The sequence below is a fragment of the Pempheris klunzingeri genome, chromosome 17, assembly GCF_042242105.1.
Source record: "Pempheris klunzingeri isolate RE-2024b chromosome 17, fPemKlu1.hap1, whole genome shotgun sequence".
NCBI lineage: Eukaryota > Metazoa > Chordata > Actinopteri > Acropomatiformes > Pempheridae > Pempheris > Pempheris klunzingeri.
In genome coordinates this window covers 15099318-15121096 of record NC_092028.1, presented here as the reverse complement: position 1 = coordinate 15121096, position 21779 = coordinate 15099318, and the positions used below count along the sequence as shown (strand labels likewise).

Sequence of the window (21779 nt, the reverse complement as noted above, 5' to 3'; positions counted from 1 at the left end):
TCGCAACAAAACCCACTGTGAATAATGTGTACATATTTAAGGCTGGGAAAAAAAAAACATTAAAAAAAAAACATAAAATAAATCACTGTGATGGATGTGAAGGTGAAGTTTAGTGCTTAAAATACAATCTGGCTTTTCTGAACTTCAGTAGAATCAAGTACATCAAAAGCACCTTGAGTGGAGAATGACACAGCCTTTACAAATACAGAAGCAAATTCTATTTTACATGTTATCACTTACACATCATTAATGATACATAACTGCTCCTCAAAACCAATTTCTACTAGATAAAAACACTTTGCAAATGAAAAGTGAATCGATAAATGAGGCTTCAAAGTATAAAACACTACTGTACAAAAAACACACACTCCCGCGCAGCTTTATATTACAAAAATCATATAAAGATTAAAAAAATTCTTCAGTGCATTTCTTTGAAAGCACCAAAAGATGTGCCGAATCAGACACACAAACATTTGAGGTTATTTAGCTGCAGGTGAGAACACCTTTTCTGTACTCAGTCATTTCCATCTTAGTAGTAATTGTGGAAACTTCAGAGACCTTCATGTACACACACATACACACACACGCAAGCTAGCCACTTCATCTCATGCTGAGGTCTGGATCATTAAGAGACAGAGGGCAGCACTGCGTTATGTTGTGTGAAAGTGTGTGTGAGACCATGACGACACGTGTGATCTCCTCTCTGGTTTAGGGGAAGTCCTCAGCAAGGTGCTGCAGAGTGCTCCTTTCAAGACCCAGGTGGATTGCGTCCAAGTAGTGCAGAAACCTGGAGGAGAGGGAAGAAAAGAGTTTTTTTGTGGACCCATTTAAACAGATATGAGTTGCATGCACACACACTACTGTCTTACAAACACTTACAGTTCAGCGTACACTTTCACATGTATATGTAGCCTCTCAGTTACACATGCTTGGCGTCAAATAAAACCAAAGCCTACATCTTTATACGAGTTAGCCACGGTTAAGAGATGCAACTGAACACATCCTGTCCAGTTGAACCCAAATCCTCATGGTGCTGAAAAACTACGGTTTCAGCATACTCACCTTCGTTTAACCTTGCCCTGCTCCTTGAGCAGCTCTGATCTGCAGATGGTGCGTACGGCTGGCAGGTAGTCCAGAGCAGCTGCAGATCTGTTGCCCAGAGTACCAACCACTCCTCTGAACATCAGACTCTCCATCACCTCTCTCCTCCGCTGCACCAGCCTGGAACATGGATACACGTTACTGTCTTTGAACTGGTCTGAGTTAGAATTTTTGTTCTGTGACCAGTATCATTCTTACTGGGTCACAGTGCAGGAAGTACATGTTGTACAAAAGGTGGCAAAGTGTAAGAGAGTAGTAAGACTCACTGTGGTTGACAGGGGCCGTCCTGGGTGAAGCTGTATCCTTCACAGTGAGCGGCCACAGGGAGGGTGAGTTCTGCTGCAGCCTCCTTTCCCACCTCCCCCTCCAGCTGTTGGGCTTTGTCCCAGGCCTCCGCTACTGAAACCCGACACTTGTGGAAGCTCAACGCCTCAACAGCAGTCGGGATCTCCAATGCAAGCTCTCCTCTCAACCAGCTCTCTCCATCGATCTCAACCCTCGACTCATCAGTCATCCCGTCCTTCACCACTGCACCAGCTGGTGACATTCCTCTCTGACTGTCACTCCCCTCTGACTGAACCAGCAAGGAGGAGTCCATGTACGACATGTTGTCTAAAAAGTCAGCTATTGATTCCAGACACTGAGAGACTGGGAGACTTTTTAATCTCTCCTCAGGAGTCAGTGGCTTCCTCCTCACAGTCATCGGAAAGGTCTCTTTGACTTCCTCCTTTGCCTGAGGCGCGCCCTGCGGCTTGCAGAGAGACAGAAAACTGTCTTCTGAGTCCGAGTCTGAGTGCAGCCCATCCTGGTCAGACAGACAGTGGCGCCTCTTGTTCTTCCTCATTCTGTTGGACATTTTAACAGGACTGCCATCGTCCAAGCAATCCGCCGTCTCCGCCGTGTGCAGTAACCTGGCATGGGATGGCAGTGTGTCAGACTGCAGGCAGGAGGACAGCTGTTCTTTTGGATTAACAGAAGGAGGGTCTTGTGATGCAGAGACAGACTGCTCTGGTTTGTAGGTAGAGGTAGTCAGCTGTTTGAGTGGCAGAGGTAAGAGTTTCTCCATGTTGGAATAGAGCAGGTCAACTCCTCGTCGCCTGCCGTTTGCCAGCAGCTGCCAGCATAACGCCTCCTCCACCGCGCTCTGGCTCTGTTGACAACACATAACCAGCCACGAATCAGGAAACATGAGACAACAAAGGGAAAAAACTAAAAATAATCACATTAAGTAAATCATAAGTTTCATGCCACTATATGTGTTAAATGAAGAGTTTACCCTGAGCAGCTCCCAGATGTCTTTCTCAGGTTGAGTATTCAGGCCCAGCATGCTCTCAGCACAGCCGGTGTCGCAGGGAGGCAGAGTGGACGGGACAGTCACAGCAGATATGTCTGCTGCCTCTTCAGTCTCTGGTTCAGCAGCTTTTGAACACAAATGAAGGGGAAATACTTCTAAGGTTAAAAGTAATAATACTATAATAAAGTTATAGTAATAATACTTTTGTGTTGCACTTTTTCTTCAACAAATGACACAAGAGACTTACAGAATTACAGAAAAGGTTCGATGTTATCCTTCAAAGATTGCATTAAAACATGTCACTAGAATCCATAAAATATTCAAAAACATAAAAAAGCAAAAACAAGTTATCAACATTATTCCAACTCCAGCTCATCTCCTTACCATTTTTTCCAACGTGCATCAAAGGCTTGGTTAAGCGGCAGCCTGCTCCGCTGCGAGTCCAGAGCTGCAGCTGCAGTAAACTCTGCCTGATGTCACAGCCGTTGAGTCTGAGCAGAGAGCCGATGTCCCAGGGGTCTGTCCTCACGTCCTCTGCCAGACACACCAGCCGCAGGAAGCTGCTCGCATCCAACTGTAGCACGGAGAAGGAAAACTGTAACACTGACTGATGCGCAGATGGTCATTCTTCTTTCCCACTTGATAAGCATCAGAGGATCAGTCCACATTGAACAACCCATTCACTCAATAATACAGTGAAATATTTATGTTTGAAGAAATCATCCACTCACCACTGAGGGCGTTTTAAAAAGGATCTCTTCAAAGTTGCCATCAAACATGGTGCTGAAAGCAGAATCTACAAAGACCAGACACAGAAATGATACACAGAACATAATAATAAGACTATATTCAATCAAACATTGCCTTTGACCTCTCTCCCTGCACTCACCGCTGGTGGTGAGGATGACAGGCCTCTTTGTAGTGGTCATAAATGTCTTGATGGCAGCTAGAAACCCTGAGTCATCGTCAAAAATAACATCCACTTCTTCAAACAGGATGAGCGAGGTAGCCGTCTTCTTGCTCTGCTCTTCAGTGTTTTTCTCTTTAGGGGTGGAAGCTGGTGGGGATTTTATTGCAGGCTCTTTCTGTTTGTTGACTCCCTCATTTGATTTTATGACTTTTTTGGGAGCAGCTGTATGAAGACAAAAACAAAAACAAAAAAGCAAAATACTTAAAGTTAAAGTCCTGATAAGAACTTTTGATCAAGGTTATGTCACCATATGGGTAGATAATTAGCAATATTTCAACATTGGCATATTGAAGGTATATCTACCTGTTTGTTCATTCCTCTTAGTGTTGGGCATCTCTTTGTTGGTGGGTTGACCCATTTTGAAGAAGTTTGCTAAAGAGGTGGGAGCCAAGCCTCCTCTCTTAGCACCTCTAGGGGACTGGGGATGTTTCCTAGGGGAGGAAACCACCCTTCGAGGAGAGTTAACCTTTCCTGGGAGATGAAGAAAACAATCAATCAATAACAGTTTTTGTTCATCTTGTAATATTCCAACTGCAGACACGTCAAACCAGAAACAAAATCTGGATAAAACAGATCCTCTCACAAGCCAGAAACTCAGCAGAAACAGTGCCGTTAATGTCAGCTATGTACATACTGGGAGAGGATCCAGGTCTGAGAGTGCCAGCGCTGCTGCTTGTGCCGTAACTGTTGAAGTAGGTGGGTTTGTGGGCGCCGACCCCCTGACTGTCTACCTGGTGTGACTGAGTGGCTTCCTTCAGCTGGGACAGAATCAGACGGCCACTCCGCTGAGATGAAGCATTCACCTCAAATACCTTGGGAGACCAGAGGGAAGTGAGGAAATGAGGATGCTAAAATCATACACAAGTGTCACTGTTATGTACATGGAAGCTTTTGTACCTTGAAGCCCAGCTCCTGGGCACAAGCGTAGACTGCAGCAGTCTTTCCGACTCCAGTGGGTCCTGTGATAACCATAGTATTGCAAAACATGTCCTCTCCATCTTTGGAGTCCTCTTCTCCACAGTCCCAGTCTGAGTCTGGACACAAAGACCCATCATGCAATCAGAGCAAACATACACCAAGCTGACAGAAATAGTTGTGCAGAGAAACTTAATCTCCCACCATTGCTGCCCTCCTCTTGATTCTTGTCTTTCTGCTTTTTTCTCTCTTCTCGGTCAGCACGAAGTTTCCATTCCTTTAGCCAGCTGTAGAAAATAAGAAACATGAAATATTTGCCACCCATGATCCTGATATAATGTCAGTGGTGCGCCCAAGCTTACATTAAGCAAATTTGCATAATGGGCTGATAAAATTCAAGAGATAAGAGTATAAAGCAAATACAATAGCTTGTTTTTAAACAGGTGTAGTGAAATAAAAGCAGTTTTTTTTTACCTGTGCAGCCTCCTCACTGAGGCAGCGTTGCCTACAATGTCGCTGGAGTGCTGTGGCTGATATTTCTCTGTCCATAACACGTCCTCCTTCACCACATCTGAAGAAAAAAAAACAAAACAACTAAAGACTGAGTGTGAAGCTTTCAGTGATGATTTTCATCTCCCCTCTGACCATGTTCGCCTGGTAAAGCCAAACACGGACAGTTAAACATTGCAAATTAGCATGTAATGATACAAAGTCAGTCAAAATCTGCAAAGTATCCCTTTGAATAAAAAAAGACCTAAACTATATTATATAAGACCTAACTGTCCCTTTAAATATTTTGTAATTTATCTTATCCCTTTAAAAAACAACTTACAGGCACCAACTGGATGATTTCAGCAAATTTATCAACGATGAGCACAAATGATCTCTCACTTCACAATACTTTGTAATATCTCCCTTCCTTTTTTAAATTCCCCCTATGTATACTATATTGTTTCTATTTTTATACCTCCTCTACCGTAGCTGTACATATTTTTTATATCTCCTCCTGTCTGCTGTGACATTGTAATTGTCCCTCTCGTGGGACTAATAAAAGAATATCTTGTTGATGAGGGAGTCAATGGCAGCAGCTCTATTGTTAGTACTTTACTCCAAGCACAAACTACCCATTCAGCCATGGTTTAGATAATGACATGTTTCCAAGAAAAGCAAATAATGTAGGGTAAGTTTAAAAAGTAGTAGTAACAATCAGGGAGCTAATTTCCTTAGCTATGTTATGTTAAAAACTGGATGATACAGACCACCAAATGTGTAACCTCACCTTTTTTTACAGTGTTCTCTCCCATAAGCAAGTCATCAAGCACGATCACAGAGTCATCCTCAGATGGGATGGGAGCAGCTTTAACTGAAGGCTTGGCTTTCGCATTCAGCCCCTCATCTGGCCTGGATCTCTGCGCTCGTCTCGTACGGCCTCCCCTTTTTGTTGGCTCGGGCTCAGGTGAGGACGTTTTCTCCTCTGAAGAGTTGGCTCGTTGCTTTTTAGCCACTTTCACTGTCATTTCCCCTTCATCATCTATCCTCTTCCTCTTCCCTCCTACTGGCTCAGCTGACTGTGTGGTGCTTGTGACTGTGGTTACAGCCTCTGGTTCTGTTCAGTAACATGCAAAGGAAGAATTTTGATTAGGTGCACATGTCATTTGTCAATATACTCAACTGCCTGCTAAAATATCAATCAATCAATCTCAAGAAAAAAATATAATTGTGATTTTATGCTTGCAGTTACTTTTAAATTGTTAAAATACTGCCCCAGTATGTGTCCTTTGAGGGAAAATGGAAACTTGAATTTTTTTTCATGTAGATGATAGTAAACAGATACAGGGTAAATATTGTATTGATTGAAGTGAAGTGTAAGGAAATCAAGCTTAATAAGAGCCTAAATAAAACTTAACCTGATGCTTTGCAATACTACACATTGACTTTTGATTCATTGCATGAGTGCCCGTCAGACTGACCTGAGGCTGAGCACTGCTGCTGGTGGTCAGAGTGTCTCTTCAGGAGGCGAGTGATGAACATCTGAGCGGGGAAGGGAGGGTTTGAGGTGCCGACCTCCTCCATTAGAAGGCGACGAACACTTTCAGAAACCTCTGGCTTCCAGCCAGAACACTTCAGAAGAAAAACATACTTTTAATAAATATTGTGCTTGTTGTTACACCCCACTGTGGCCCTGGAGTGAAAAATGTCCTTTTAACATCATAATATCAATGTTTTCTGATTATTTATACAAGGTATAATCACTCCACACTACCAGAAAACTCACAACCCCAACACACAGAATAAAACAAACAGAAATAGGCTTTAAATGTGTGTTTTTATGTTTTCCATTTATGCAACGTTTTAATTCCAGATAGACACAAATGTTTGTATAATGTTTGAAACTAAAGTCAATGTTCCTTTATCAGGATTCGACCTCGCACATTTATGGGCAGGTGCTAAGAGAAACAGGTCGTTATAACATACCTGTTCACAAACGGCTCTATGGGCTGGTTGTGTCTTCACACAAAGAGAGTCACTGACAGATGGAAGAGGGTTTGTTGTTTGGCACCAAAGTTCTTTCAGATGACACAGTAACGAAGACTCAGGCCACAGCAGACTCCAAAGAGGGCAGTCTGTCAAAACACAGCAGAAACAAGTTTTACTGGGCTCTTGTCCATTTTGATTCATCTGTACTTACCACTCCTTCACAACAACAATAAAAAGAAAAATCAGGCACTCCAATTTTTATAGTATGTATTAAGTATTAGCATCAAACTCTACTCTAAGCCCCAAAAGTAAAAGTACTCATTATGCACAATGGCCCATTTCAGAATAATGTCGTCTTATTGTATTATTAATTACAATTATGGTGCTTTACCATGTACAAAACTACAATGTTGTATCAGGTAATGATGGGCTGAATGTTAATTTCTTTACAAACTGCTGGGAAGCTTGTGAGATTTCAACCTGGGATCAATAAAGTCTTATTTTATTCTGATTACCATATCATAATCAATGTGATTATTATAGTTAGTGTTATTAATCTGAATCTACAAAGTAACTACTAACTCAAGTTATCGAGTTATCGTTCGAAATTGTACTGTGTTGTAGGTACTTTCCACCACTGTCAAATGACAACATGTGTATTTCTATGAAGGAACAGCCTACCGTTTGGTGGTTGCTTCACGTGTACAGCTGGTTGAAATGAGGAACAGGACAGCGAGTATGCCTCCTTGGTGGCAGCGGTCTTGGCTATCTGTTTCCTAAAGGACTCAGGTAGGCCACTCTTCAGGAACTCTCTGCGCGCCCTGAACTGCTCATCATCGTGAGGATGGTTGCTCTCATGGCTGCTCTCATCAAAGATGGACACCTTCCGAGCAGACTTCTCTTGGCCCAGCGAGGCCACTTTGGAGCCTGTGGGAAAGAAAAAACAGCATTAGGTGTGAATTCAACAAAATGCTTGACAGTAAATGGCAATTTAGATTGGTGAAGACTACCTGGGACGGCCTTGTTTTTTCCCAGAACATCATTTAGACTTCGCAAAGACTTCTGGGTTTTACTTTTTTCGGGGTCTGTCTGGTCGTCCTCCATGCAGATGACAGAGTCCTGACAAAATAAACCACATGGTGAGAAATTGTGAGGCCCCAAAAAGCCCCCTGTTCAGTTCAGAAAAACTGTTCCTCCACAAATCTGTGATTCATGTTTTGCTGGCCTTTCACAGTACCTCATCTTCGCAGTAGCTCTTCTTGGTGGAGGCCTCAGCTCGTGAGGAACGCCTTAAGGTGCCCCCCTCCACAGCACCTTTTTTGCTCTGCTGGATCACTCTGGCTTTCTCCACCAACTTCTTTGCCTGCTTCCTTTTTTTAGAGTCATGTGAAGTCTGGAGAAGATAAAAACAGAATTTCATCATCCTCAACCCACGTATCATAATTACTTTACTAGGTGTTCCTTATCAAGTCATACTTACTTTAGTAGCCAAAGATGTGTTTATTTCACTTCCACTTTCAGCCTTGGTCATGGAGACATTTTTATGAACTCTAGTAAATTTAATCCTTATGGAAAAGAAAGCATTTAATTAGAACGTAAATATTATGGGCGGCCTTAAATACAACACAGACATGCATATACTCCACGTTGCCAGTTTGTTTGGTGCACATGGCTAAAATGCTGTTGTATTTCATTGTGACTGCAATTAAATCCAACAGTTCTGCAATAAATCCTACCATCATAACAGTTATGATGATCAGTTATAATGACCACTTAAGAGATGTGTTGATTTAGCTTTATGATCATTTTGGAGAATGTAGATCGTGGTGTTGAGGTGAAATGAAGTTAGAATCTATTGCAGAACTGTTGTATTTCATTGCATTAATGTGGGTAATCTATAAAAGCATCATATATTAAATCATCATTAAACTGTATGCATGTGTCACCTGATTGGACTTTGTTTTGTGTCAGGTGGGCACACCATCTCTGCTACAAATACTCCGTGTTTGGTCTTGCGTATCTTTTCCTTCGCAGGCTTGTCATTAGGTAAATCAGCAGCAGCTGCATCATTGGACTTGTTGTGTTTCCTGGTTTTTCTGACAGGAGTTGCTGCAGTGGCCTCAGGCATTTGCCTGACAACAGCCTCTCTTCTGGACCTCCTCACTGCTGGGATGGTGGGCGTTGAGGTGATGAGAGGCTCCTCTCTTTTATCATCAGCCTCAACAATCGGGGCCACTGCTTCTTCTCCGGCTGCAGCAGCCACTGCAGCAGCTGGGGTGGTGACTGCCTCCTTGTCTTTGTTAGATTTCTTCCTGCCTTTTCTTGCTGGTTGCTTTTTAGCTACTTTGTTTTCCTGAGAGGCAGCGGGGACTTCGTCAATGGAGGGTGGAATTGCAGTGTCCTCTTCAGCGACTTTGGCTGCCTCATCCAAATCCTTCTCTCCAGGTTGCTTCTGCCTGCCCTGGCTCTTACCAGATTTGGTTTTGGACCCATCCAGACCAGGCTGTTTGAAGGCAGCCATGAACTGCTTCCTCTCTGATTCACTGCACTTGGGCATGGATTCACTCTCGAGCACAGCCAGCTCTAGATCTTCCTCTTGAAGAACCACATTGGACTTACGCTTGAGAGGAAAAGAGGTAGAAGGAAGTTGGTGTCCAGCCTCTATATGAGGAGACGATACTACTTCTGCAGGGCTCATAACCCCTTTTCTCCTGTTGAAGATGGAGGCTAACTTCCCCACTGCTTTAGCTGCTTCCTGTTTGGGTGATACATGCACTTCAGCCTGGATAGTGACAGTTCGGGGTGAGACTTGGAGAATTGGCTCCCAAGAACCTACATTTTCTTCAGCTTTAGGGCTGGCCAACTGCTCAGAGTCCATTTCTTTTGCCTCTGTTGTGGTTTTACCTTCATCATCTGTGCCCTGTGCATCATCCATGTCCTCGTCATCCTGGTCCTGGCTCTGACTCCGCACAAACTCCTCAAAGGAGATTGTGACTGTGCTGTTGTTTAACTGAGAGCTCTCATCCACATTGACATCCATACTAACGTCACACAAGGAGCTCTCTTTTTCTTTCTCCTCCGATTCTGATTGCTTTGTCTCATGTTGCTGCTTCTTCCTACAATTTCGTGCAATAGTTTTAACCTGTTTTGCTTTATCTTTTGACGGCACAATTGGAGACAATTCAATAATGTTCGGTTCTGGTTTAAGTTCAACATTGTTCCCACATGTGGAATCATTTTCACAATGTTCATCATTAACATTGAGAGTCTCGGTGGCATTCCCTTCAGTCATACAAGCCTCAGCACTAAGCTGGACCAACAGGGCTGCTGTATCACTGCCAAGAACACCACAGCTGCTGATTACTTCTGCTGCTGAGTCTCTGCCATCATGTGGTTCCTCAACAATAAAGCAGCTGTCGTCTCCTGTAAGGCTAACACTTTCAGACTCTACAAGTTTCCTTGCAGCTTTGCTGGATTTCCTACTCCGTTTCTGAGATGGCCGTTTCACTGCTGCCTCTGGGCTGCCGTCTTTTTCTGCAAGCTGAGCCGTCTGACAGTTCTCTTTTGACTGTTCTGGTGAGACGATCTTTTCGTTTGAGGACAGAGTTTTCCGGTTAAAGTAGTCCATAATGTTGTTGGAGCGAGGAGGAGAAAAGGGTTTCTCCGCAGGCTTGGGCACAGGAGAGAAATAGTTTGTGATTGTCTTGACAACAGGACTGCCACCATCTTTGCGAGATTTCTTGCAAGGCTGAAAACGGAGCAAAGTTAATAAAAAATGAGAATGCGTGAGAATGAAGGAAAAACACTTTGCAACAACTACTGCATGCTATTTGTAGCCAAACATCAGACTCATATAAATACCTGGGTGTCAAAGTCCTCAATGACAGATGCCATAGCCACAACACCAGCCATAATTTGAAGAGGCCTAAAAGAAAACATTGTGTGTTATGCACATGGAGGTCTGAAAGAGGATTAACTCAATATGAAACATTCAGATGAAGTATTAACTGGCTTTCCTGGTGATGTAGTGGGTTGCACACCAATTCAATCAATGCCAGCTGGAAAGCTTTATCACATCCACCTTTCTTTCCCCATCATTCCTACCAATTTTTACCAGAATTATTGAATAAAGAAAAAAAGTGATAACACTTGTCTTCAATGATGGCAACTACGCTAGCACAATGCTCTTTCAAGTGTTCAATCTCAACCAGCAAGTTTTGTATAAGTAGAATCTGATTTAAGTTTTCAGCAGAATTTTCAATAAACTTTAATGCTTCAACAGTTAATGCTACAATGTTGTATACAAATATAATGCACAATTGAAAATGCATTATCTATATTGTACTCTAAATCCTCAGCCACTGTATCTGACACTGTAAACATTAAACAGCCCTGTTAAAAATAATAACAGCATTAATATGCAGAAAGCTGAGAGCTCTTACATAACGTTATAACATATCTATGTGATCACAAACAAGAGTGAAGCACAGCAAGTAACGAGTGAAAATGCATATTATTCCTGACATGGCGCCTGGCAGCTCTTTTAGTGCCCTTTGATGACGAGCAGCCAAGAAAAGCAAAGGTTGAGGAAAACACTCACCGATAATGCAAAGCCAGTAACTTTCTGCAACTTCAGAGACTCTCTTCTTGCCTTTGGGTATTCACTCCAACGTGTGTGTGGATGAACACCGAGAGGAAACGTTCATAGTGAGAGGCTGACAGCGGTTTGTTGCCATGAACTATTCACTGTAAACCAACAAGCTAGCAGGCGTCGCTACATGTTAGTTTCAAAGCAGCTCCGCTCCCCACAGGCTTCAAAAGTGGTCCAAACATGTCAGCCACGGACATATGACCGCAAAGCGAGAAGCATTACACGGATAATTTACAAACAACTGCCAGCAGAAATTCAAAATACATGTTTCCTGACGTCTGTTGCGCTTTCAAAAACGCGCCAGACTGGTCGCGAACGAAGAGCGCCAAATATACGTGACCTTTGGCATGACCGAGTTCCACCAATCAGAGGGAAGGAAAGGCCTCTGTCATCTGCTGACGTCATGCGCCCATAACAAAGATGGCGTCTGCCGTCGCATTTAATGGAGAGGGGAAAAGTGACAGCTACCTCTACTGGCTGAGTAAATGTGAAATCACTGATTTTAACCTGTGATCATAACTGTAATATTAACTTAGTGGGGGAGAATGTATTCTAATCACCTCCTTTAGTAAAAATACTATTACCACACTGTAGAAATACATACTAGTAAATGGTTAATTTTCATAGGACTACAACTAATGATTCTTTTCTTATTGGATTGTTTGGCTTCTATAACTTCAGACAATAGTAAGACATGTTGCCACAATAACCCAGAGCCCAAAGTGACATCCTCACACTGCTTTCTTTTGTCCAACCAATGGTACAAAATTCTAAATTACAAAAATGTTAATCAATCGATCGATCTTTGTTTGTTTGACACTGTTTTACTGTATTTTCAGTGCTATTCAATCCAGTAAAATATAAACAAACACAATCACATTTGCTTTGTTGATCTCAGTGTTAAAGTGACCCAATATGACTCTACAATTTTCATAGTCTACAGTTTTTATTTTTTATGACATGCACAATACAGTAAACAGGCAAAATCTAATCTCTGCATGAACCTGATTCCATAACATTCAGTGATTTAATGTAGAGCTAGCCTTGTAAAAGTTTACAGTTTCCCTTGAACAAAACATTAACAGTATCTATGCTTGATAAAAGATCAGGAAATCAGCAACTTTCTCTCGAATAATTAAGTAATATAAAACTCACTGCTTGGAGTGAAGGCTCCATCGTCTTGTACCAATGGTACTGTTAGTTTCTCAGTGGCAAAAAGGGGTCATATTTTACAAATAACACTATAAAAGGCATGTCAAAGTGTAACTGTTTAAAACACAGTTTTAGTTTTATGAGAGATTTACTAAAAACCATAAAAAGGGCAACCCCACATCTTTTTAAAATATAATTGAAAATGTTATAAATAATGCATTATTATTAATATTGTTGTTATTATGATTATTATTATTATTACCGTCAACATCATTATTAGTAGTAGTAGTATGTAAAACTATGTTCCATTTACTACCATAAATATACAGTATAGTATAATTAGATACAGTAACAAGAATGCGAATGAGCCTTCCCGGCCGCCGTCGTGTCTCCGCGCGTTCCTTGCCCCGTCACTTTCTTGACTTTCCTTTCCACTCCTGCGCAGCCCTGATCCAGGTCCTCTGCCCACTTTCCCTCGCCTGCTTCCTGGCCAACATGTCGGAGTACAATGCGGTTCCGCCACCCGGATCCGGGGCTCCTCTTAGCGGGCAGGCAGCTCTCGGAAACGGAGCCGGGGGCATCAAGAAAGATGCGTTCGCGGACGCGGTGCAGCGGGCCCGGCAGGTGAGGGATGTGACGGACGGGGGCATGTTTGGAAGGAGGGCTAGCTAGTTAGCTTGAGGGCTAATATTCAGTATGTTTGACACCGCTTGGTTCATAACTCGGGGATTTATATCTTGCATCAACAGATATTTACGAGTTAATGGTCCTTCATTATAGTACAGTTCAGCGAGGTACGTCATGTCACTGCTATAACTTCCATTAGCTAGCTAAAATACTCTGCGTTTGCTCCAACAAACCCACAGCGTGAATTAGACTGAATCAAATTTGCAGCATTACAATCATTTCAATCTAAATCAACGAGGACACGACGTTATGGACGTTATAGTAGTAAGAGAAAATGTGTATTTGGGACTAAATTGATATGAAACTGTTTTGTTATGTAGGTATGAAGGCATCGAACTGGCCTAAAAACCCTCATAATTTACTTATAATAAACAAAATCCTGTGTGCTGTCCTGTCTAATAGCTTGTGTATCCACACAGCGACTAGATCAACTATAAAATAGAGTGCATTAAAACAATAAAAGCTAAATAGAGACTAAAGATAACACCATAGTGATTTAACTATTAAATGCCCACTGTACCATGATAGTAATATAATGTAATGTACTGTACTGTTAAAGGCTCTCCAGTCTGCTGTGAGATGCTCAGTCCAATATGTAGCGTAAACATGAGTGTTAGTGTGTGGGCACATTTAAGGGGCTGAGCAGCACAGTCAGTGTTTCGTTGCTCAGCTGTCATGGTGAATGTTTGTGCTCGTGTTTCAGATTGCAGCGAAGATCGGGGGTGATGCTGGACCTCCCCTGAACAACAACAGCGCTGCATCAGACGGCTTCCCATTCACTGCACAGAAACGACAGCTGGAGGACGCAGGTAGAGTGACTGCACTACTCCATGCTGACCGAGGCACTGATTCTACGTGGCTTGCTTAATTTGCGTCTGCCAAATGAATGAATGAACGAATGGAAATGTTGACGACCTCTGCACTGCACGCTTGATGGTGGCTTCAGTCGCAGAAGTTATTCTCTGTGTCGTCCTCACTGAACACACACCCAGTTACAGTGGATGTCTGTCGTTTGTTCGCCTGACAGATGAACCGGAGAGCAAGAAGATGGCTGCACAGAGTGACTTGGATTCAGCCAAAGCGCTGTGTGAGTTCATTCTGCTATTTGATGCAGACAGTTTACAGTATTTAATAGAAGCTTCCAGTTTTACAGTATTCCTTTTTCAGTAGTTTGTCCCTTTACACTTCTGTGTACATGCTTCCCTTCGTCTGTCTGTGTCTCACAGTCCATCAGTAATCCAAAACCTCTCTTTCTTTCTATTGATGTCCCATCACAGCTATTGGTGCACAGCTAGCTGCTCTTGCGCAACAAAGGTGAGATCTCCTAGCTTTCAGTTAATTGTGTGGTGTCTTTGTATCGAAGGTTTTAGTAAAGATTGCATAAGTCCACCATTGCCTGATTTGTTGCCTCTCTTTCCTTCTTTGCCATCCCCGGCTTCTGTTGGTGTCAGGCCGGCCTCCACCACAGAGGAGTACAGTGTACCAGACAGCATGGTGGGACTCAGTGAGTAGTACACATTGATGCCACTCTGTCTTTGTGATACAGGACAGAAATAGATGCCACTGTTGCGAGTGTGACCCATCAACAACACAGTTTGCTCTCTCTTTGTCCCCAGTTATTGGCCGTGGAGGTGAACAGATCAATAAGATTCAACAGGAGTCGGGTTGCAAGGTTCAGATAGCTCCAGGTACTGTGTGCATGTCTTAGTTTATTATTTTTATCATAGTTGACAATTTAATTTGACTTTCGGTGTCAGACTTAGTTGCATACGTTCTCTATGTCTGTGTCCAGACAGCGGAGGCCTTCCAGAGAGGAGTGTCTCTCTCACAGGCTCCCCTGACTCCATAGAGTAAGTTTTAGAATTCATTCAAATAACCTCATTGACATTTTAAATGTGGAAGCATCAGAAAGGAGGCTGCCCTGTGTACTTGTGTCCCCAAACTGAAAAAATTCTCAGAGGCGAGGATGGGGCCAGAACAAATCAAAGCTTTTTCAATAACAGCATGTGTTTGGCCCAATCAAACACTTTTTAGATGATGATGCACTTTGTTTGAAGACCCATTTTTCTCATGCCATTTTTAAATTGGCTATCCGTAATTACATGGATGTGGAGTAACTGGTCAGCTCTTCCCCCGCTAGGAAAGCCAAAATGCTGCTGGATGAGATCGTGTCACGGGGGAGGGGTACACCCCCGTCTTCTTACCACGAGTCCACAAACGGGCAGAACGGCACGGTGCACGAGATGATGATCCCAGCTGGTAAGGCTGGCCTTGTCATTGGCAAGGGAGGAGAGACCATCAAACAGCTGCAGGTACATCAGTTGGTGGTATTTTTTGTTTTCTGTAAGAAAAAAGTTTCATAAGTACAGCCAGAAAATATAGATGTTTATACCTCAGTCGTGTCAGTCATGACCACAAACATAAGGTTTAACTGTGTGACACTCCAGGAGCGCGCAGGGGTGAAGATGATCCTGATCCAGGATGCCTCTCAGGGACCCAATGTTGACAAGCCCCTGCGAATTATCGGAGATCCCTACAAAGTCCAGGTACATTTATGAAATCATCCCATCAAGTTAAAAAGAATGTGGTGTACATGTCCTGCAATCATCCTGTTTTCCTCTTCAAGCAAGCCCAGGAGATGGTGCAGGAGATTCTGAGGGAGAGAGACCACGGAGGCTTTGCTGAAAGAAACGACTTCGGCTCCCGAATGGGAGGCGGCATGGATGTGAGTGTGTGTGTGTGTGTGTGTGTGTGTGTGTGTGTGTGGAAGAAGTGAGGATTAGACGTACGATCGGTCACCCTTGAACCAAATCCAAATTCAGAAAAACTCTCGTTTTCCACTCAGATACCGGTACCACGACACTCGGTTGGCGTGGTCATTGGGCGCAACGGAGAGATGATCAAGAAAATCCAGAATGATGCTGGAGTTAGGATACAGTTCAAACAAGGTAAGACCCTGACGGTAGCTTACATCTTGCTCATGTGAGGTCTTGAGTTACAGAGTTGGGTGTCGATTCTCAGTGGATTCAGCAGTAAAAGTAACCCCTCCACATCACTAATGTTGGCATAGGCCATGATTTAAAAATATTAGAACAAGAAAAAATGGAATAGTCTTGTTTTAAAAAATATATTTTCCCTTGTTTTTACTGGCGCCTGTCGGGAGCGGTACCTTGATCCGGGACGCTGTGATGAAGCCACAGCCACTGAATTGTATTATTGCTTGAAATGCACATCTCTGAATGAAATCTTCCTCACAGATGACGGCACTGGTCCAGATAAGATTGCCCACATCAGTGGCCCCCCAGACCGCTGCGAGCACGCTGCCCAGATCATCAACGACCTGCTGCAGAGCATCAGGGTCAGGGAGGAGGGACAGGGGGTAGGGATCACTGTCTCTCACACACACATGAACTGTCACTCTCTGTTAAGATGCTTTCATTCACTCATGAGCTGATAGACACAGTAAAGGATCTTAATCACTAGGGCAGGTAGGCTTGTTGCTCTTTTTTTTTTTTTTTTCATTATGTTTGCACCAGCAGATCTAAACTCATAAAAACAGACATATCATGAAGCTAAATCTTAAAGCATGAGCAGTGACAACTTTCATTCAAGATAAACGTGTACATTTCTTAGAGGTGCGTAGTATTAGACTGTAGCACTGAGGCTTCCTCTCTGCTCCATCCACAGGGTCCCCCAGGTCCTCCAGGCATGCCTGCGGGCAACAGGGGCCGAGGTGGGGGACAAGGCGGCTGGGGGCCCCCTGGAGGTGAAATGACCTTCTCTATTCCCGCCCACAAGTGTGGGCTCGTGATTGGCCGGGGAGGGGAGAACGTCAAGTCCATCAACCAGCAGACGGGGGCCTTTGTGGAAATCTCTCGACAGCCGCCCCCCAACGGAGACCCCAACTTCAAGCTGTTTATCATTCGGGGCTCACCGCAGCAGATCGACCACGCCAAGCAGCTCATTGAAGAGAAGATTGAGGTACTTAGCATACCTGCTTTTAGTTGCATTTAAGAAAAACCAAAATGTTCGAAAAGGTTCACCTGAACACAAATGCTCTCCTGTTGATTCCCTTACTGTTATATTATACTATCAGATATATAATTTGCAGCTGTATTGATAACCGATAATCAGCCAAACACTTGCTGGTTCCTGCAAATTTTCTGATTTTCTGTTCTTTGTCTTTGTGATGTGTGATTATGTCATGTGTTCCAGGGTCCTCTGTGTCCTGTGGGCCCAGGACCCAGTGGGCCAGGTCCTGCTGGTCCAATGGGTCCCTACAATCCCAACCCATACACCCCCGGCCCGCCTGGGGCCCCCGGACCACCACAGTGAGTAGCTACAGCTAATACGCAACTGTGGCTAAGAAGATCATTTTTCTCACCTCTGTCGGGGTGATGATCCTGAGAGGTTTTTAATAATAATAATTATCCATTTCTTTTCTCCTCAGTGGTGGTCCTCCAGGTCCTCACCAGTACACCCCTCAGGGCTGGAGCAACACCTACCAGCAATGGCAGCCCCAGGCACCGCATGACCCCAGTGAGTCACCTTTGACTTCACCGCTTCTCCTGGTTTATCAAGGATCAGTGTTGGCATGTTTGCTCTCTTTGTAAACACAGCAACCCTACTACAGTACTTTACCCTCCCAGTCATTTCAGCTTTTCATAAATCTGGGAAGGTCAACAGGAGTACTGATGGAAATGTTGTGATGAGAAGTCTTTACTGTAAGCAGCTCTGGCTAACCCTGTCTCTGTTTCCCCCCTGGTCTCCAAGCCCGGTCTCCAGGCCAGTAGCAGGGGCTCACCCTCACCCTATGAGGACCTCACCCCCTCCACCCTGCATCTTTTCTAGGCAAGGCAGCAGCCAATGACCCCAACGCAGCCTGGGCGGCCTACTATGCTCAGTACTACCAGCAGCCGTCGGGGGCTGTGCCAGCCCAGTACCCTGCTAACCCAGCTGGAGGTGCCCAAACGTCCGGGGACCAGACCCAGCCCGCACAGACGCCGGGGGGCCAGCCAGACTACACCAAGGCCTGGGAGGAGTACTACAAGAAGATGGGTGAGACTGCCGAATAACACCATCAATAACTTTACCTGCTGTTAACTAGGAAGTGAATGGATTTTTAACTTCTGCTGGCATGATTTGTTTAAATAGTCAAGCAACAGAAACATCACTTTATTTGTCCCCTAAGGGAAATTAGTTGATCGGTGAAACACAAACCACGACAACACATCATAGAAATGATAAAGAAAGCATACATCACTAACACATAGTGAATGCTGAATAGTTTTTTTTGATTCAAACTCTTGCAATGTAAGGATTTGCTCTTGTTTTCTGTTTTCTATCATACTAAAATGTGCACCAGAGTAAACTGGTTGGACAAACTGATTCATCAAAAAAGTAATAGATTTTTTAAGTGATGCTGAAAATTGTTAGTTGCAGCCCAATTTTTGACTTGATTAAAGATAAATAATTTCATGATTAATGAAGAATCTTGTGAAAAGGTATTCATTTTATGCTTAAATATTGTTATTTATGATAGAATTGTTAGACTTTGTTAGATACTGGTCTTTATCTTTCCAGCCATGAACTGATTTACACAAATCAAAGGGGAAGACGTTGGTCCTTTGTCTTGTGCAGAAAATAAATAAATAAAATGTAATTAATGGCAGACTGTGTAAAGGCTTGAGAAGGTAGCGGTGTCCCAAAAATTCGACATACTACATTTTTTACAGTTTATACTGCATAATAAACTGTTTCAAAGAGTCAGCATACTTACACCACCAATTAAAGTTCACAGAAATCAAAATATTTGCCAAAGATTTAATTCTTATTTGTTTGTTTTCTGTCACCTCCAGGCCAGGCAGGCGGATCTGTCCCCGGGACCTCAGCTGCCGCCCCAGGAGCAGCAGGGGGAGCAGCAGCCACAACGGGGGGCCAGCCGGACTACAGCGCAGCCTGGGCGGAGTACTACAGGCAGCAGGCTGCGTACTATGGACAGTCGGGACAGGCGCCGGGCCAGCCAGCCACTCCACAGCAAGGACAGGTCGGTACAGAGGCTACAGCGAGGTGTTCGTCACGCTGATGAGTTTCCAGTTTCCAGTCGGAAAATACGACATTTAACAACTTCTGGCAAGAAGTTCTTCACAATGTTCTTCAACTGTTTGTATTTTAGACGCAGTGAGTGTTCGCGGCAGATGTCTGTGATGCCGGAGAGAACCAGGAGGACGGGATCAAGAACTCGACCCTGAATTTAAGGCCAGAATCTAACCTCTTAAGATTTTTTTTTTTTTTTTTTCTTTTAATTTTCTCGGGAGGGGACATGAAACCCTTCCCCCTCTCTGAACACCACCTGGATACTTTTTAATAAAAATGTGAACTGAACAAGCGTTCTAATGCTTTGCTGCTGAGGGGAGGAAGAAGACTGATAATGCCGTCATGACAGGTACACAGCTTCTCAACGCCTCCGCATACATTTATATACGCCGTTATGAACATTGTAAAGCCTTGAAGCGTGTACTTCATTGCAGACGAGTCGGACTTGCCAATAAATCTCTCATCTTTCTTTTAGTAACTTGTTTAGATTTCAAGTCCCATTTTTAAAGCACTTACCTTCATATGCCCGTGTTCTATTTACTGAACTGCACAGTGCTAGTAGGACTATAATCATATTGCATATCTGGTACAGGTAATAATCAGAGCAATCCTTTTTAAAGCTCATTTGCTTTACTTAGCGTTTTGATTTTCTTTTGTTAATTAAACTGTCACATTTCCCTCAGCTGGGGGTTGCATGGTTTCACTTTCACTTGTATACAATGTGTACATTTGGATTGATTTTCTTTTGCATATGAATGGGTTCACTCACTTGTACGTATGAGCCAGTTTTTAAATGTACAAATGGAACTCTGCAGTTTGGATTCATGCATGTGGGATGATTAATAGCTGCTGAAAGCTGCGACGAGATGATTAAATACTTTAACAATAAGGCACCCAATAAAAGAGCAGGGCCACCCGTCACCTGCAGAGCAGCCTCAGTCAGTTCGCTGTTTGTAATGACGTGAAACGATCCCCCAAGATGCAAAGTCATGAGTTGTTTGAGAGATGAAGGTGGAAATCTGGTTTTGCATCCAGATATTCACGTTAAGGTTTTAGGGTTTAAGTTAGAACTGGAGTGCAGAAGGTTTTCCATATAAACGAACGTCCTTTACATCCAAGCCATCACCAAACGCTGATGAAGCCGTTCTCCTCCAGGTGAATCTCTGTACTTCGCAATTGGGAGCAACCATGGTGACGGAGTAGGCTACAGCAAGTAGGGGTGTCGCAGAAAAACCTGAAAAGTTTCTGATGCTCCAGAAAAAAAGAATATATATATATACACAATAAATACACTTGGGAGGAGAAAACAGGATGCATTGACAGTGTTTGTGTTATTACTTTTTTACTGCCAGAAGTGGGAGATTTAAGATAGTTAGATTGTTTAGATTTAAGAGTCCTTAAAGGTTAAAAGACAACATTTTTTAACTGCTCATAGTTTGCAGGATTTATGTGCCACACACCAGGTTATGCATCTTTGTGTTGGCCTTGGAGACAAGTGGCTTCCAGTAAACAGCCCTGTCGTAAATACCCATCAGTGTTATGACCTCCACACAGCGCAGTATGTTTGCTCTGTGATGCCATGGATTAGCGCTTTTATGTTACATGCGTCTGCTGTTCAAGCACCTCTTTTGCCTCTTATAACATCCATTCAGGTGTTCAGGAGATTTTATCGGGCTAAAAATATGCCGGCTTACTGTGGACAGGAGACGAAAACAATGATTTTATTTAAAATTTGTCCGCCTTGGTGTGAACAGTCTTGGTTATCTCATATTGCTCTGAAAACCCAAAAGTGATTGTTGGATGTTTTAAAACGAACATATCGCAGTAGTGGGCGTTCACATCAAGGCAACTGACAGAATCTTTAGTCTTTGTCCTAGCGACTGTCATCTGCAGGTCCTTCTACAATGGGAGCATGTCATGTAAGGCTGTGTGCAAACTATACATTAGAACTAAGCTGTGATTTCATCTCAAGGTTGTATGTGATTGCTATTTACTTAATATATTTTGGGTTTTATGAATGCCCAAAGAATCATTTGATGTTTTGCCTTCCCACAGCCATTCTTTTGTGTATATCAGAATATAATTTAGTCTTCCAATGTGTCCCACTTTAAGGTATATTGTATCTATACATATATATTTTCAGCAATCTAAGGCCATTGGTTTTGACTTCCAGGGATGTATCAGGTATGATTCTTGTATTCTGAATGGCAGCTGTGAGGCTGCCTTTGGCAGCAGTGCTGATATTGTTAATAGATGACCACCAGCAGCAATACTCTGAATTAAAAAGGGGCAAGCATCGATTACTTAAAAATGTGTGTTGAATGTTTTGTTGTCTTGTTCTTTGCATGTACAAAACATAGCCCACCATTACTGGACATAACGAGAGCACATTAGATAATCTGCCACTAGATGTCACTATTGGTCTTCCTCAGATT

At 43.2% G+C, this 21779-nt stretch overlaps 2 protein-coding genes across 3 annotated transcripts; one reads left to right on the top strand and one right to left on the bottom strand.

Annotated features, from left to right (window-relative positions):
* Nucleotides 1-6: 6 nt before the first annotated feature.
* atad5a (ATPase family AAA domain containing 5a) lies at nucleotides 7-10672 on the bottom strand. Its single transcript, XM_070847576.1, has 21 exons — nucleotides 10620-10672; nucleotides 8705-10506; nucleotides 8239-8323; nucleotides 7996-8151; nucleotides 7769-7877; nucleotides 7440-7685; nucleotides 6756-6904; nucleotides 6251-6401; nucleotides 5560-5886; nucleotides 4755-4851; nucleotides 4485-4567; nucleotides 4263-4399; nucleotides 4000-4177; nucleotides 3669-3836; nucleotides 3285-3527; nucleotides 3127-3191; nucleotides 2780-2969; nucleotides 2378-2520; nucleotides 1368-2251; nucleotides 1063-1221; nucleotides 7-787 (listed from the first exon to the last, which is right to left on the bottom strand). The coding sequence occupies exons 1-21, from the start codon at nucleotides 10668-10670 to the stop codon at nucleotides 709-711; spliced, it is 5502 nt and encodes a 1833-aa protein (XP_070703677.1). The 5' UTR covers nucleotides 10671-10672; the 3' UTR covers nucleotides 7-708.
* Nucleotides 10673-13011: 2339 nt separating this feature from the next.
* On the top strand, nucleotides 13012-21648 carry LOC139216588 (far upstream element-binding protein 2-like). Of its 2 annotated transcripts, XM_070847751.1 has the most exons (18): nucleotides 13012-13185; nucleotides 13952-14057; nucleotides 14276-14335; nucleotides 14526-14562; nucleotides 14700-14752; nucleotides 14865-14936; nucleotides 15041-15098; nucleotides 15389-15560; nucleotides 15696-15794; nucleotides 15875-15973; nucleotides 16094-16196; nucleotides 16506-16627; nucleotides 16936-17229; nucleotides 17464-17579; nucleotides 17699-17787; nucleotides 18100-18306; nucleotides 19107-19294; nucleotides 19424-21648. In XM_070847751.1, the coding sequence occupies exons 1-18, from the start codon at nucleotides 13057-13059 to the stop codon at nucleotides 19430-19432; spliced, it is 2013 nt and encodes a 670-aa protein (XP_070703852.1). In that variant the 5' UTR covers nucleotides 13012-13056; the 3' UTR covers nucleotides 19433-21648. The 2 variants fall into 2 exon arrangements, with proteins under 2 accessions (XP_070703852.1, XP_070703853.1); XM_070847752.1 differs by lacking the exons at nucleotides 19107-19294; nucleotides 19424-21648 and having other exon boundaries at nucleotides 18022-18237.
* Nucleotides 21649-21779: the final 131 nt, after the last annotated feature.